This window comes from Coregonus clupeaformis, unplaced genomic scaffold (genome assembly GCF_020615455.1).
Source record: "Coregonus clupeaformis isolate EN_2021a unplaced genomic scaffold, ASM2061545v1 scaf0072, whole genome shotgun sequence".
NCBI classification, from domain to species: Eukaryota; Metazoa; Chordata; class Actinopteri; order Salmoniformes; family Salmonidae; genus Coregonus; species Coregonus clupeaformis.
The window spans coordinates 53,051-66,058 of record NW_025533527.1 but is presented as its reverse complement, the minus strand read 5'-3'; the positions used below and the strand labels follow the sequence as shown (position 1 = coordinate 66,058).

Here is a 13,008-nt window from a genome sequence, read left to right as displayed (position 1 = left end):
AGTCATCACTCTGAATATAAACATTGTTAAGCATTGCTACAGTACATCATTGTTTGTTCATCACTCATGATATGCTTTACTGTTTATAATACACAAACATTCAGTGTGCCTCATGACACACACACAGTACACATAACACAATATCTACAGACAGATTCAGTGCTACATATAAAATTGCATACATCACTGACATTTTCCACATTTATGAATTTTGGCCAGCCGCTGCACACATGTCACCAAGGTGGGCACATCACATTCACAATGTTAACAAGCGTCAACTTTCACATAAGGATCACACCAATAATGACACATTACACCAGTTGGCTGAGGCCACATTTAACATGAATGGCAATGAGCCACAGTGAGCCACAGAATACAATTCCACTCAGTCTCTGAGTCAGTCTCTAGGAGCTCTACACTGCTACATGCAGCACATCTGCCCCTGCCTCTCAGTGAGGCCTTCCCTGTATTTCCCTCTCTGTCTCCCCCTCATTGAAATCTCTCCCTATAAAATAAAAATACTTAAAAAGGGGCAATCTGCAGTTGATGTAGCAATCGCAGATTGCTCCTTTAAAGTGAGTGGAATTCCACTCTCCTTAAAAATGAAGTCATTGGATGTGTTGGAAAATTAGATTTCCTAGGTGGTGTTGGTTACCACAGTGATGTGTCCTGGCTGAGACCTGAGGTCCATGGTCACTCTCACGGGTTAACAGTCTGACCATGTAAAACATCTGACATATCAATACTATTGATAGTTGACACAAAAACACAGGGCCATTAAAGAAAGAATATAAGTTATTAAGTTATTGCTCCTTGTCAAAGGTTCACGGAAATGTGTGCATGCTCCTGTGCGTACCCACACAGACAGAGAGTCTACAAGTTAACAGGGAAACACATATTGAAGAAGACCTTGGAGGTTGAAATCCCACAGGAGGTTGAACAGTGCAATGACGATGCAGAAGCATTAGTTATACAGCACTGCCACTGTGTGCAATAGCCTGGTATAACTACAGCCGTGTCTTACAAGATAAGGTTCCAGCTCACTGGCACTAGCCCAAAGGTAATAGCTGTGATCACAAACATAGTTTACACTCCTTACAGCTGACAGACACTACCGTTCTTCTCTGTTTGTCTGAACAGCATTTAACCAGCATTGTTTGGATGATCTTGCATGGCAGGGAGCTAATATTTCCAACATCTACTTTCTCCTGTTTCATTCAGCAATCAGACTCCCTCTTCCCCATGTGTTTTAACAATATTGTCAGTGTCTATGTGCTCTGAAATGAGTTCAATCAGCATATCAGAGTTTAGTGTTGCCACATAACACCACAGATTCAATATCTGTAGTAGTGTAGTAACTAACTCCTGCGGACTGATTGTAAAAACTTTCATGCTGAGCCAGGATTGTAGGATCATAGAGTGATCCTGCCTAGCTCCATGTCTCGATCTGAACAGGAAAGAGAAGATGGAAAAAAAGCCCCACTGGGTGTGAAACTCTGCAGTCTGGATGCAAACATGCAGTTCTGATCAGATGGGAATGAGATGAGCTGACTGCCACCATGCAAGAACAAACATACAGAACGTCAGAACATCACAGAGAAACACGTGGACCTGAAGCCACAGTGTACACACACAGTGTGATAGACACAAGTAGCCCACTTTACCTGGATCCCCTTGAGAGCAGTGGACAGAACCAAGTGAGAGGTTTAGAGGACGCAGGTCGGAGTCCGAGGGGACTCAGTATAGCTATAAAGGCTCTATGCTCATGCAAAAAGCAACCTGGAGAGCTATTAGCCATCATTCCTGGCTGCTGCACACCATGCTCTGACTGTCAGCCTACTGTCAGCATGCTAGAAAGAGAGAGAGAGACAGCTCGGAGGAGAAGTGTGGAATGAGAGAGTGCACCAGTCTACAGAGCGATAAGGGGAGGGGGTCATACCCTGGGGTCCCTGTGCAAACTGTGCAATAGAGCTCCTATGAGAGGAGGAGGAGGAGGAGGAGGAGGAGGGGCACAGGAAGAGAGAAATGCGTCAGTGCCTCGATCTCATCCCCCAAGGGGTTATGGGAAAACAATGTCCTGTGATGTCTGGGGCTCCACGAGAGGAGAAGAGGAAAAGAGAGGGAGAGAGAAAGAAAGAAAGAAAGAAAGTCTCCTCCAGCGTCACTTGGTAGATCGTTACTGTACTCGGAGTGCTCTCTACAAAATAAATTGTGATACAAATGACACAAAACTGATATCAAATAAAATGTCTTACTCGTGCAATTTACATAACTTCACGTTGACCAGATTTTGAGCAAGATGAGTGATATTGAGACCCATGGGCTAAGGGAGATTATGCCCAGAGTCCAGAGAAATAGATGACTAGAAAATTCAGGTTTTTCAGAACTGCTTCCTGTAGTACCATTATAGGAGATCAGTGAATGAACAAACATTTTTGGATAAAATGTAAAGTACGTACGGTCATAAAAAGAAAAACATGGAAAAAATGTCCATTCTGTTGAAATCCCTGGATTAAAATAACAACACCATATACTCTACTGAATGGTAGATATTCTCCCTACTCACTCTACTACTATCCTCATCTCTGCACATCCAGTGTATGGAAATACCACCCACATCCCATAGCTAACACAGAACGTATGCATAGGTCATACTTACTTGACAATGCCCTGCCTCCAAAGGAATGCAAGTTAAAACACAATAGAGATATTAAAGAGATTGAACAGCATAACAATAGAGATATTAAAGAGATTGAACAGCATAACAATAGAGATATTAAAGAGATTGAACAGGATGTTATGCACTTACAAATTCATAACATTCTACAAAATGGAAGAACGTATCATATCATACGAAATGGATGACATTGTACACAATTGTCGGGGACGCGTTTTGGCTCTTGAGCACTACTTTTAAAACGACTCTCTGAAATGACACCTTTATAACGCATCTTTAAAAGGTAGACTCAGCTAAATGACGTTGCAGCACTGCAAATATTGAGATGAGCGAGATGCAAGACTTCGCTCTCCCACAGTATCTGCGCATGTGCACGGGTTAGCTTTAGAGCGTGGTAGCCAGGGCACCAAAACAGCTGAGAAGTTGAGCCTCGCAATCCAATGCTCTTAGTTGTTGCATAAATGTACCCACTATGCTGTTTACTTTCTGCAACTACATCATATCGCTGAGTCTACCTTGAAGTGTTTCTGCAGACAGAAGTGGGCACCAGATGGTGTGGTTGAAGGGACAAATCTGCATGGTAGCCTACCATCAGGGCCGGATTACCGAACCGGGGCCCCTGACCCCTCCAGGGGTGTTGGGGGGGGTTGTGGGCCCCTCAGATAGCATATGATTGGTTCTTCACTGGTTCATGTTCTGTAACTATTTCATGTTTCCTGTCATTCTGTGATGTTGTATCATTGGGAAATGTTATTCTACACATTCTATAAAAGAGAACGCACAGAGGGCAAAGTCAAAGTCCTCCATACGTAACAGCACTGCTATATGTGACAATGATGCAGAATAGTGGGGAGTGTCATGGTAAATAATATTAATTTTAGGGCTTAGAATTCAATTTGCGGCAACGCATCCTTCGGCTTTGACAGAAATCAATCATTGTCTCCTCGGGCTATGCATGCCATTTACACACTATATTTTTGACATCCCCTAGCTGCACATAGCTGATTAGCCAGTTATATGGATGTGGCAATATATACTTTATACAGTCTCAAAGCAACTGAGATCATACCAATGATACTGTATATGTTCTGTATAAACAACATATCGGTATCATAGCAACAGATATCACACTGAAGCTCGAGAGAGCACACCTGCTACACATGCACATAACATTGTGCAATACTTTGACAAGATTCCACCAAAGCCACAAGTACATGCAATCTCATACTGTGACACCACATAGATTACAACCCAAACATGTACACCCAACAATCCACAGATAGATGGACCACACATAAACATGCACACAGCATACAATATCAATGGGCTACATCCACAATACATGCAAAGGACAATCCACAGTATCATAGCAACAGAGGTGAATAGAGAGAGAGAGTATTAGAGAGAACACATATGGTACACATGTACACTCAAAGTGCAGAAAGACATAACATGGAAATGGTGATAAAGATCTTTCTATGAGCATAAAATGTCTATTTTTTTAATGCAAGTAGTACAGATAAGTAAAGAGTAGTCTATAATGTCTATCAAATTAAATCAGGCCTCATATTCTATTTGAAATAGTCTAACATGAAAACAAACCCCACGCAGTCTTCCCTTACACTTCAAATGCTGTCAGCTAAGCAGTAAAAGTCAACTCACTCTGTATCATAAAAAAGCAAGACCAAACTCTATATCCATGTCAACCCTACAATGACCACCTCTGAGGCTTTACAAAAGGATAAATACTGTAGATGTTAATTATACTCAAGTAGCTGTGTACTGGTAAACTAAGTCTTTTTTAACTTACAAAAAAGACAGGTGCAGTTCTTGTTTCTGACACCAGAGGACTCTATAAGCGTTCCTGTAGAGATAATCAAATGGCGTTGGAAGGTGATGGCAGCCTGATTACGATCAAGACTTTAACAGTCTTTTGAGGCCTAACATAACAGATAAAACTTGCCCATTTTTTATTGTCACTGCCTCAGACTTTAAATTGTTTCAAATCTACACACAACACAATGGTCAGGGGCCAAGAAACTCTCTAATTTTTAAGCTCTATCACTGAGTGACAACAACCAGTCCCTAAACAGAAGCTGGACAGTTTAGGCATACGAGCGGGAAGGGAGAAGTGACAGAGACAGAGGTGTGGGGGTGTACCTTTCCTCTGGTGACACCTCCTTCAGTTGCTGGTGGGGTTTGATGCCACACATACCCCGGATGCTGACAGCATAGATCTTAGTGGTGTAGTCGATGCTGTTCTCCCTTGCCACATCACTGTCATACCCTACAGACACGCCCACAGGAAGAGACTCAGCCAATTAGAGCAGTGTGTAAAAAGTAGTATTTGATCAGGATAGCTTTGTGTGTGTTTGTTGAGAATGTTCTATGGGAGTTCTGAGAGTAGATTGTGAGAGAGTTGTAAAAATTAATATATATGTTTCATACACAGGATAGTTGCAGTGAAATGTGCTTTTGTACAGGGTCAGACATAGTAGTACGGCGCCCCTGGTGCAAATTAGAGTTAAGTGCCTTGCTCAAGGGCACCAACAGATTTTTCACCTTGGGTATTCGAACCAGCGACCTTTCAGTTACTGGCCCAACATTCTAACCACTAGGCTACCTTCCACCCACAAGTTTGAAAAATGTATGCACTCACTAACTGTAAGTCGCTCTGGATAAGAGCATCTGCTAAATGACTAAAATGTAAATGTAAAGTACTACTGTATATAGTACTACTGTATACTACTGTACTGTATGGATCAGTAGTCTAAAGGCTTGGCTTTTACCTCCGTCCTCCTCAATGTCATCGTCTGACTCCTCGCTGTCCACAGGGTTCTCCCTGTGACCCTCTCCGGTTCTCTCCAGGCTCCAAATCATCAGTGCTGTGTCAGCTCCGCCCAGCGTCAGTAGCGTGGCGTCATCTTGTGCCCATCGCACGTTAGTTACATGGGCACTGTGGCCCACATACTTCTTGAAGCGGGCATATTGACCCTGAGGTGGGAGCAGACAGTGCCAAGTTGAACCAAGAGACAACATTGAACCAAGTTGAACCAAGGGACAACATTCAACTTGAGTCAACAACAGAGACATGTACCAGCATTGGGGTCAATTCCATTTCAGTTCAAGTGAGTAAAATGTAATTTAACACTAGTGCCTGTCTGAGCTGTCGCACCCTGGCTGGATAGCTGAAGAGCTTGAGGAAGCCAAAGTCGTCTCCAGTGGCGAGCAGCTTCTTGTCTTTGGTGAGCGAGGCGGCATTGACGTCTGTGATGTCACTGTGGGTGGGCCAGATCCCCTCACAGGTGGGGCCTAGGACACATGTCCAGGTAGCCCACTCCATCTTCTCTATCTGACAGGCGGAAACAGGAACGCGCGTACACACACACAGTGTGTTAAACACTGCCTCCTGCTTTCATGGAGTGTCCATTTATATTTGATGTCTAGCTGAGAAAAATGACAATCTCAATTGGGTCTCTTACCTCAGAATTTCTTATGGTTTGTCTCTTCCCTCTTGGGGCTTCGAAGAATAATTGCTCTTTGGCACCTGAATTTACTTGCAGCAATTTACCTACATAAAAAAAATAACTTTCTCAGAATCCAAGGACAAAATAGAAGTTGTACCTACAGACTACTAAGGGGTATTCATGCTCCTCTGGCAATTACACCATAAACTCACCACGAGAGTCCCAGTCTATATGAGTGATATAGCTTGAAGCTCCTTTACAGATTCCCACCCTCTTGCTGGACAGCACATTGTAGATATCCACAAAGTTATCATGAGAGGCTACAGCGAGGTATTTACCAGCGTCTAAGGAAGCCATAGAACCAGTGATCAACACCTCAGCCAGGTGGGTGATAATGCTATTCAGTGAAACCTCAATACACTCTTAGAAAAAAAGGTGCTATCTAGAACCTAAAAGGGTTATTCGGCTGTCCCCATAGGAGAACCCTTTGGAGAACCCTTTTCGGTGCCAAGTAGAAGCCTTTTGGTTCCAGGTTGAACCCTTTTCACAGAGGATTCAACCTGGAACCAAAAAGGGTTCTACCTGGAACCAAAAAGGGTTCTCCTATGAGGACAGCCGAAGAACCCTTTTGGAACCCTTTTTTCTATGAGTGTATATTAGGAACAGTTTAACTCAAATAAAATACTAATAAAATACCCATGCATATTATCAGTGTTATGAAATACAAACAGCAGTGAATGAACATATCAATGATAAGTGATCCAGTCGGCTGATAGTACACAGTCTATGTCAAAGTTTACCTTGTGAAAACCTGACGTCAGAAATAGACTCCTTCCTGTGATGGAAGGACACCAGGTCCTCCAGGGTGTCAGAGTTCACCACCAGGAAACTACCATCATTGAGGCCCACCGCTAAGGCCTTCCCATCAGGGGAGAAGGCACAGCATCTTCCACCTGATACACACACACCACACACACGTACACACAGAGTTAAACACTTCCAAAATGGAGATACAGACATAGACTGACAGACACAGAAGGTTACACTAGGGTGCCTTACAGATGTAGGATCTTAATTTGATCACTCTTTTGTTGCTGAGAATTTACCCGCAAAGCAGGAAATGCAAACTTGGAGTGTATTAGAGTTTTTAAAAGGCTTCTAAAGTTTGTAATTTTAACTGATATTTCAGACCTGATTTGCCCTTACGAAAAATGTATCAAGCCCTACTAAAATATCCATTAATTATAATCCACATTTCCTGTTGCTGCAGGATTATGTTCCTGCTGTAGAAAACTGGCTCAAATTACGATCCTACATCTGTATGTTTGTTGATGATCATGGGAGTTAATGACTCATTAGTCGAGGAAGATATCAACATTCAGCAGTACCTTTTTTAAGTTTGCGAACGGCTACCATGCGGTGGATGGTGAAGAGCTCCCATATCCGCAGGGTTTTGTCGTCACTCACTGTGGCACATATGGGGAGCAGGGGGTGAGCAGCAAGACCCCACACCTCGCCGTCCATGTGACCCTGTAACCATAGCAACAGACGGACACACAGCTGTCAGTCAATCACAGTTGACATGCCCTGAACCATTACACCTAATCCACTATTTTTTCTCAGGACAATACTGTACATTGTGTTCATATTGACGTGGAGTATGAGTGAGAGGCTAAACAAAAGCCTCAATCCATCGCATCCCAGATAGCAGCAGTCAATTTTACCCAACAACACTTCCATACTGATCCTTCATAACCCATTCCCATCAGGTCTGTCCACCATGGCAACAGAGCACACATACCTGACCGCTAAGGAGTCTGGGAGGCTCTGACTCTGAGCTGTAAGGGTTGGGCCATGGGAGGGAACTACAACAGCGATGCACTGACAGTCAGAAACACACATGCATGCAAGGAAGCATAGACACACGCACACACACACGGTCACACACACACACACACACACACACACACACACACACACACACACACACACACACACACACACACACACTGGACTAGCAGGGTCATGGGTCCACTCTTGTCTATTTCAAGTATTTCTCCATTCTTGGTTCCCACCAGGATGTGTCCGTGTCCCAGAGTTATGGCACGAATGGAGGGGTTGTCCTCCAAGAGCAGCCCTGGGGGACACACACATACAGACTAAATATAGCTGTAGCCGTGAAATCCTCCCAGATCGATAGCAGCAGATAAAAGGAATATAAAAAATATAACTGCTTTTTTACATGAGTCCACGAGATGGCAGCACTAACTAGAGGAGGACACAGTGGTACAGGTATGTGTTTTACATGGTCAGAGCATGCCGTCAAGAGAGAATTACAGCACTTCTCAGATAGTGTTTCTGTATCTGTCATAGACTTTGGTTGACTGTCAGTTACTGTAGGGAGTGTTATGGAGGCTGGTGGGAGGAGCTATAGGAGGAAGGGCTCATTGTAATGGCTGGAATGGAATAAATAGAACGGAGTCAAACGTGGTATCCTACCTTTAGATCCCGGGGAGAGGGCTGCTCTCTTGATGGCGTAGGTCTTCAGGCATCTCTCAAACATGTCGTCCCACAGCTCCACCATCCCGTCCTTCCCACCTGTCACAAAGCCCTGGAGGGAACAACAGCAGAGGGACATCACCCAACGTACTCCACAACTGACAACCACACTGAGGAAAACTAACAGTGATGAGGGCCGGATGAGACAGGGGCTCTGACCTACCCTAATGTTCCGCATGACAGCTTGTCAAGAGGTCTGTCTGAACTGCTGAAGGATGGTAGGGGGATCAGTTTGTCTTGAAACTGAGAAGGAAGTGTTGAATGATGAAGTGCAGGAGGAAGGTATGAATGGAGGGAAGACAAATGAAAAATACTGTCTGTCTCTGACATCTTTCACAACACACAGAAGCAGTTGGGAATTACAATGACTTCTACTAGCAGACAGGACCTGTCAAAGATCTGAAGCAGCAGCAACAACAACACATCAGGAATTCAGCGGCGGTCTCCCACAGGAATGCCCTCCCACATCTTACTTAAGACTGCTTCTCTGATGAAAGGTTTTGGAAACAGCATCACATAAATGTAACATCTAATGAGACTGTAATATTTTGTTTTGATCTAAGGCATCTCTACTTGAACAGATTGTGAATAAATAGATAATCTATTTGTACAAGAGGGAGAAAACACTAGAATATGTTTAATTAACAACACTATCATGGACTGATGACAAGAGACAGGATTGATTGTTTATAATCGCTCCACTCTTCATTAGTAACAGTAAATAGCGATATAATAATTTTCCACAGAACAGAAGTTCATGGGAGACAATCCATTTACTTAATCCCATCTCAGCATCAGGAGGGAGATGCACGATGCAATACACACCAAGGTTTACATCAGTCATTAAGACTGCATAGTATTGCACACAGTCAAATGACAGGCTGCAAATGGCCAATTAGGAAAACAAGGAATCTATGTGTGGCTTAATCATGCTGCCTAATGATGCTGTGTTTGTCCCCAAACACAAGAACCATCATGACTCAACACATCACATCTCTCCATAGCTCCTCATCAGAGCGATACAATATTGATAACTGCCTCAACTACATGCCAATTATAGTTAAACACATCCATAACTACAGCCAGCAGCAACAATATCACGCGGATATTACTCTAGCGAACAACATAGCATCAATTCCATATGGTGAAGTCATCATAGAGCAGTTATAGGGCGTTTATGAGTCAATGGGGAGAAAGACAATTCAATATTTACACCAAGTGGGTGTGGGGAAACCAGAGTACAATACAGAGCCGTTCCAAATAGTCTCTGATCAAAATGACTACGCAATAAAGATGATCTTATTATGAGACTATGATTATTATGAGATTATGATTATAAGATTAGTGGAAAGTTGACCAACAGTCTGTTGTTAGCAGACAGGGCTGACACTCAGTAGAGTACCTTGTCCAGGGAGAACATGGCGAACACAGGTCCGTCGTGGGCCTTGATGGTCTTCAGCAGCACAGGCTCCTTCCAGACATATATGTCCCCCGTGGCGGCTCCAGAGAATACCAGCTCGTCTGTCCGACCGTAACACACCGACATCATTGTCTCCAGCTTCCCCAGGTTCCCAAAGACGCCTCGCTGGAACATAAGGCCTCCACCTTTAGAGACAGCACACCATTAGAAACTCAGGTATACATCAATTGATTTCCATAAACATACAATGCCTGACAAGATAGACAGAGCTGTTCCTATGTCCACAAGAAAAATGGTTGGACAGGTTGGATCACTTTCCTAAAGATAGAATCACAGTGTGAAAACACCTGGAAGGATATACTTGAAAGAAAAGCAGGGACATGAGAGGAGAGGAGCGAGAAAGAGAGAGACTGATAGTATGAGAGAGACTGATGGTATGAGAGAGACTGATGGTATGAGACTGATAATGAGACTAACAGTATGAGATAGACTGATGGTATGAGAGAGACTGATAGTATGAGAGAGACTGATCGTATGAGAGAGACTGATGGTATGAGACTGATAATGAGACTGACAGTATGAGATAGACTGATGGTATGAGAGAGACTGATAGTATGAGAGAGACTGATAGTATGAGAGAGACTGCTAGTATGAGAGAGACTGATAGTATGAGAGAGACTGATAGTATGAGAGAGACTGATAGTATGAGAGAGACTGATGGTATGAGAGGGACTGATAGTATGAGACTGACAGTATGAGATAGACTGATAGTATGAGAGAGACTGATAGTATGAGAGAGACTGATGGTATGAGAGAGACTGATGGTATGAGAGAGACTGATGGTATGAGACTGACAGTATGAGATAGACTGATAGTATGAGAGAGACTGATAGTATGAGAGAGACTGATGGTATGAGAGAGACTGATGGTATGAGACTGACAGTATGAGAGAGACTGATAGTATGAGAGAGACTGGTGGTATGAGAGAGACTGATGGCATGATAGAGACTGATGGTATGAGAGAGACTGGTGGTATGAGAGAGACTGATAATATGAGAGAGACTGATGGTATGAGAGAGACTGATAGTATGAGAGAGACTGATGGTATGAGACTGACAGTATGAGAGAGACTGATAGTATGAGAGATAATTATAGTATGAGAGAGACTGATAGTATGAGAGAGACTGGTGGTATGAAAGAGACTGATGGCATGAGAGAGACTGATGGTATGAGAGGGACTGGTGGTATGAGAGAGACTGATAATATGAGAGAGACTGATGGTATGAGAGAGACTGATGGTATGAGACTGACAGTATGAGATAGACTGATAGTATGAGAGAGACTGATGGTATGAGAGAGACTGATGGTATGAGAGAGACTGATGGTATGAGAGAGACTGATGGTATGAGACTGACAGTATGAGATAGACTGATGGTATGAGAGAGACTGATAGTATGAGAGAGACTGATAGTATGGGAGAGACTGATGGTATGAGAGAGACTGATAGTATGAGAGAGACTGATAGTATGAGAGAGACTGATGGTATGAGACTGACAGTATGAGAGAGACTGATGGTATGAGAGATAATTATAGTATGAGAGAGACTGATAGTATGAGAGAGACTGGTGGTATGAGAGAGACTGATGGCATGAGAGAGACTGATGGTATGAGAAAGACTGATGGTATGAGAGAGACTGATAGTATGAGAGAGACTGATGGTATGAGAGAGACTGATGGTATGAGACTGACAGTATGAGATAGACTGATAGTATGAGAGAGACTGATAGTATGAGAGAGACTGCTAGTATGAGAGAGACTGATAGTATGAGAGAGACTGATGGTGTGAGAGAGACTGATGGTATGAGAGACTGACAGTATGAGAGAGACTGATAGTATGAGAGAGACTGATAGTATGAGAGAGACTGATGGTATGAGAGAGACTGACAGTATGAGAGAGACTGATAGTATGAGAGAGACTGATGGTATGAGAGAGACTGATAGTATGAGAGAGACTGATGGTATGAGAGAGACTGATGGTATGAGAGAGACTGACAGTATGGGAGAGACTGATAGTATGAGAGAGACTGATGGTATGAGAGAGACTGATAGTATGAGAGAGACTGATGGTATGACAGAGACAGTATGAGAGAGACTGATGGTATGAGAGAGACTGATGGTATGAGAATGACAGTATGAGAGAGACTGATAGTATGAGAGAGACTGATAGTATGAGAGAGACTGATAGTATGACAGAGACTGATGGTATGAGAGAGACTGATGGTATGAGAGAGACTGATAGTATGAGAGAGACAGTCGGGCAGAACAGGAGGACAGACCTGTATGCTGCCAGAACTTGATGTGTTTGATTCCCACTGTGACCAGCTTGTCCATGAGGATAGGATTACACTTCACCACAAACAGCTTGTCTTTGTGTCCCCTGGGAAGGACAGAGACAGAATATCCACTTCACATTCTGTCCGCTCAAATACATAGAGCCTTATGTTTTTCCTGGTCACTTCATGTGGTCAGGAGAAAACTCCTGGCTGTCCCTACAAATGTGTCATCATTAAGACAACAGACCTGAGTCCAAGTAGTAGTTGATTTCTTTCCAATACTTTGAACACTTGATTGAACCTGCCTGGAGTATGGCGGGATTTGCACTTTTGGGAGTATACCATAGGTTACTGTCACACCCTGGTTCTGGGACTCATTATGTTGAGCCAGGGTGTGTTCATTCATTGGGTGTATTTCTATGTTGGTATTTCTGTTGTGTTCATTCTATGTGTTTATTTCTATGTTGGTAGTTCTGCTGTGTTTATTTCTAGGTTGGTCTGTGTGACTCCCAATCAGAGGCAACGAGTGTCAGCTGTCGGCTGGTTGTCTCT

General features: G+C 43.3%; 1 protein-coding gene across 1 annotated transcript in view; it reads right to left on the bottom strand.

Moving 5' to 3' along the window:
* The window catches only part of LOC121553243 (echinoderm microtubule-associated protein-like 6), a gene marked incomplete at its 5' end in the record, with an annotated part of 65,194 nt that overhangs the window by 17,232 nt on the left and 34,954 nt on the right, over positions 1-13,008 (bottom strand). Inside the window, 13 exons of the mRNA XM_045213020.1 lie at positions 1,665-1,673; positions 2,660-2,674; positions 4,838-4,964; positions 5,467-5,671; positions 5,853-6,029; positions 6,160-6,248; positions 6,357-6,488; positions 6,945-7,097; positions 7,533-7,674; positions 8,151-8,281; positions 8,644-8,755; positions 10,106-10,308; positions 12,460-12,560. Coding sequence (XP_045068955.1) covers positions 1,665-1,673; positions 2,660-2,674; positions 4,838-4,964; positions 5,467-5,671; positions 5,853-6,029; positions 6,160-6,248; positions 6,357-6,488; positions 6,945-7,097; positions 7,533-7,674; positions 8,151-8,281; positions 8,644-8,755; positions 10,106-10,308; positions 12,460-12,560 — 1,596 coding nt within the window. The remainder of the gene's footprint in view (positions 1-1,664; positions 1,674-2,659; positions 2,675-4,837; positions 4,965-5,466; positions 5,672-5,852; positions 6,030-6,159; positions 6,249-6,356; positions 6,489-6,944; positions 7,098-7,532; positions 7,675-8,150; positions 8,282-8,643; positions 8,756-10,105; positions 10,309-12,459; positions 12,561-13,008) is intronic.